This window comes from Nuphar pumila, chromosome 15 (genome assembly GCF_984573655.1).
Source record: "Nuphar pumila chromosome 15, dmNupPumi1.hap1.1, whole genome shotgun sequence".
Lineage (NCBI taxonomy): Eukaryota > Viridiplantae > Streptophyta > Magnoliopsida > Nymphaeales > Nymphaeaceae > Nuphar > Nuphar pumila.
Window position 1 is genome coordinate 52,771,751 of NC_143263.1, and position 2,916 is coordinate 52,774,666.

General features: G+C 38.9%; 1 protein-coding gene across 1 annotated transcript; it reads right to left on the minus strand.

The window, feature by feature from the left end:
• Nucleotides 1-333: 333 nt before the first annotated feature.
• Nucleotides 334-1,414, minus strand: LOC149815397 (trihelix transcription factor ASR3-like). The gene is made up of 2 exons (XM_089990539.1): nt 772-1,414; nt 334-626 (listed from the first exon to the last, which is right to left on the minus strand). The coding sequence occupies exons 1-2, from the start codon at nt 1,412-1,414 to the stop codon at nt 334-336; spliced, it is 936 nt and encodes a 311-aa protein (XP_089846665.1).
• Between the last annotated feature and the right edge of the window lie 1,502 nt (nt 1,415-2,916).

Consider the following 2,916-nt stretch of genomic DNA (forward strand, 5'->3'; position numbering starts at 1 on the left):
AGAAATTGCACAAAGTTACAGTCTTGCCAATAAGAATGCCAAAACCATCACTTCTCCTTACAGAACAGAGTGAATGATAACAAAGAAAAAAGATGATAAACATAAAGAGAGTCATGCTTTTCGGCCTCATGAAAAGAATATCACTAATAATAAAGCCGAATGCATAGAAATGCTAAATGAATACTCCAACAAAGGTGCGAGGATGAGAAACTTACAATTCCATAGGTTTTCCTACAGTGTCAACCTGAGCACCCAAGTTGACTAACTTCAACCATGATTAACAAGTAGCAACCGGCCAAGATACTTAAAAACCAGCCACAAAGAATCCACAGCTCAAGCCAATTTATCTGCAATTCTACCCAAAGTGTCGGCCAATTTGGCCAAGACTCCAATTAAATTCTTTGCCTGTTCTCCTCTCTGGACTCTATCCAGCTCACAGTTCAAATTCTGTGCTTCAATATGTGCACTCAAAGCCCTTCCGTTTCTCTCAAGAACTGAAAGTATGTGCTGCCTTGTATTCCTGTCACCATCTTCATCTGGAGACACGAACGCCCTCTTTTTACCATCAATATGGGAATCCGAACCCCTCCCTGGAGTTGAGCAAGGTGGCTTCTCCGATTGAACACCTGAATTTTGGTTGCAATTCCAATGAAAGCTAGTAAAAAAATCCAGTTGCACTAATGACCAGATCAATCAAAAACTTAAAAATTTACAACAGATTCACTTTGCAAGTAAAATACACCGGAGACATCAAAATTAAAGATGACACACCTGGAGTGAGAGACGGGCTGTCCACAATATGTTTTTCTGGGCTTTGAGGAATCATATGTTCATGAATAGAGTGTTCAACATCTGAGAACAACCCTTCATCATTTGTTGCATGCCCACCATCCACAACTGCATCATGCTCCCCTCCAGCAGAAAAGGGACGTTTTTTCTTACCCCCAAATGACCTCTCCAGTATTTCATACAGCTCTGGATCAAAAAACCCAGGGAGCTTGTTTTCTCTCCTCAAGTCGGTCCTCATAACCCAGAAAGACAGATCTTTGTTCATCACCTCCCACTCTTTGATTCTCCTGTAATCTCTGGAAAGGGTGCTCCACCTCTTTCTACACTGAACCGCTTCTCTGTGAACGCCATGTCTTTTGCAGTAGGCAGAGATTGAGGACCACTTTGACTCAATATTTGCAGGGTTCTCGCCATCAAATACTCTGTGCTTTCTGCCTTTTGATTCTTCTATCCTCTTCCCTTCAATCAAGACTGTGATCTCTTGCCGTGTCCAACGAGGAAAACGAGGTGGGAGCCTTTCAATATCAGCAGTGTCAAAATAAACTTCTCGGCCTTCTTCAGCAGGAAAGGTTGAATCTTCAACGTGGGTTCCTGTAGTTCCCTGCTGCGAATCAGAGTCCAGCATCTTTGGAAACTTCCATGCCTCCCTCTCTGACAGCAATAGAGATATAAGATCTGTCAGAGGGGAAAAAGTTGGAAATTTGCAGTACGCAAAAGTGGAAAAAAGCTGGGAAAGCGGAGAAATACACCACGAGCCGTTACCCCCTAACAGGGCATCTCATTCTCGGTCGTCTTGTATGTCATTAAAGCATTGTTTTGTTAGTGCAGATAGATCTTGTTCTTACAATGGTTGGAAACTTATCGATATTTGTAAGGCGTTGAGACCTGTTGACAATAATGCTTGTTTACAAATGCTAGGAAGGGCCTCTACCCCATCAGGTATCCTACATTCACTCATTATAGGCATTGTATCTCAAACCGCTGTATTAGTAACATACTACCGATTTGTGAAATATTGTTTTGTTAGTTAATATCGATTTGTTTGGTATTATACTTAATTTCTTCTGTATCGATTGGTAATTTATTGTGCGACATATTTATAGACCTTTTAGATATTATGGTTTTGTATTATCGATTTATAAGTTATTATGCTGAACTGGCATATCGATTTTCAATATATTATTCGATATGTATATCGATTTATAAGATATTATATGTTTTGTAATATGTATTCATAAGATATTTGTACACAGACTTTAAAAACGTGTGCGTGCAAAAACACATCGTTACACGCATTCAAATCATTGCTCTATCAGTGATTTGTATTGAACTCGTTTCACAGCCTCCTCGATCTACTGACAACGTTATCGTCAACACACATGTACAACATTTCGTGTCTTTTATTGGCATGGTAAGTGACAACTCGATGCTCAGTATAAGCAAATATCAAACTGCACTTGTTTTTATACTGTCATTCATTAAATCGATTCTTTGACTTGCCAACCCTTATCGGTATCCGTTGTTATATGCATCCTGATTAAATTGTAGTAAATATCTGTGCTTGCTAACGCAACATGATATATTGCTTACAAAACATTCTTGTGTCTTCTCTTCTTTTGTGTTGTCGTTAGGCATTATGGAAGAAAGCAATGACGCACAAACATTCCGACCAAAGCCATTAAAGCATCCTGAGTAGCTTTTCATCTCATCATGTTGTCGATGAAGAACGCATGTCGTCTTGTGTGCCATTAAGGCATTGTTTTGTTACTGCAGGTAGATCTTGTTCTTACAATGGTTGGAAACTTATCAATATTTGTAAGACGCTGGGACCTTTTGACAAGAATGCTTGTTTACAAATGCTAGAAAGGGCCTCTACCCCATCAGGTATTCTACATTCACTCATTATATGCATTGTATCTCAAACTGTTGTATTAGTAACATACTACCAATTTGTGAGATATTGTTTTTGTTAGTTAATATCGATTTGTTTGTTATTTTGTTGGCAACACAAACTGATATATTGCTGTGTCATCGCAAAAAAAAATTCTTATTCTCTCGTTGGTTTCTCTCTCTTCCTTCTCTTTTCCTTTTCCAACCTCTATTTTCTTCCTTTTTGAAGGGAGAAGA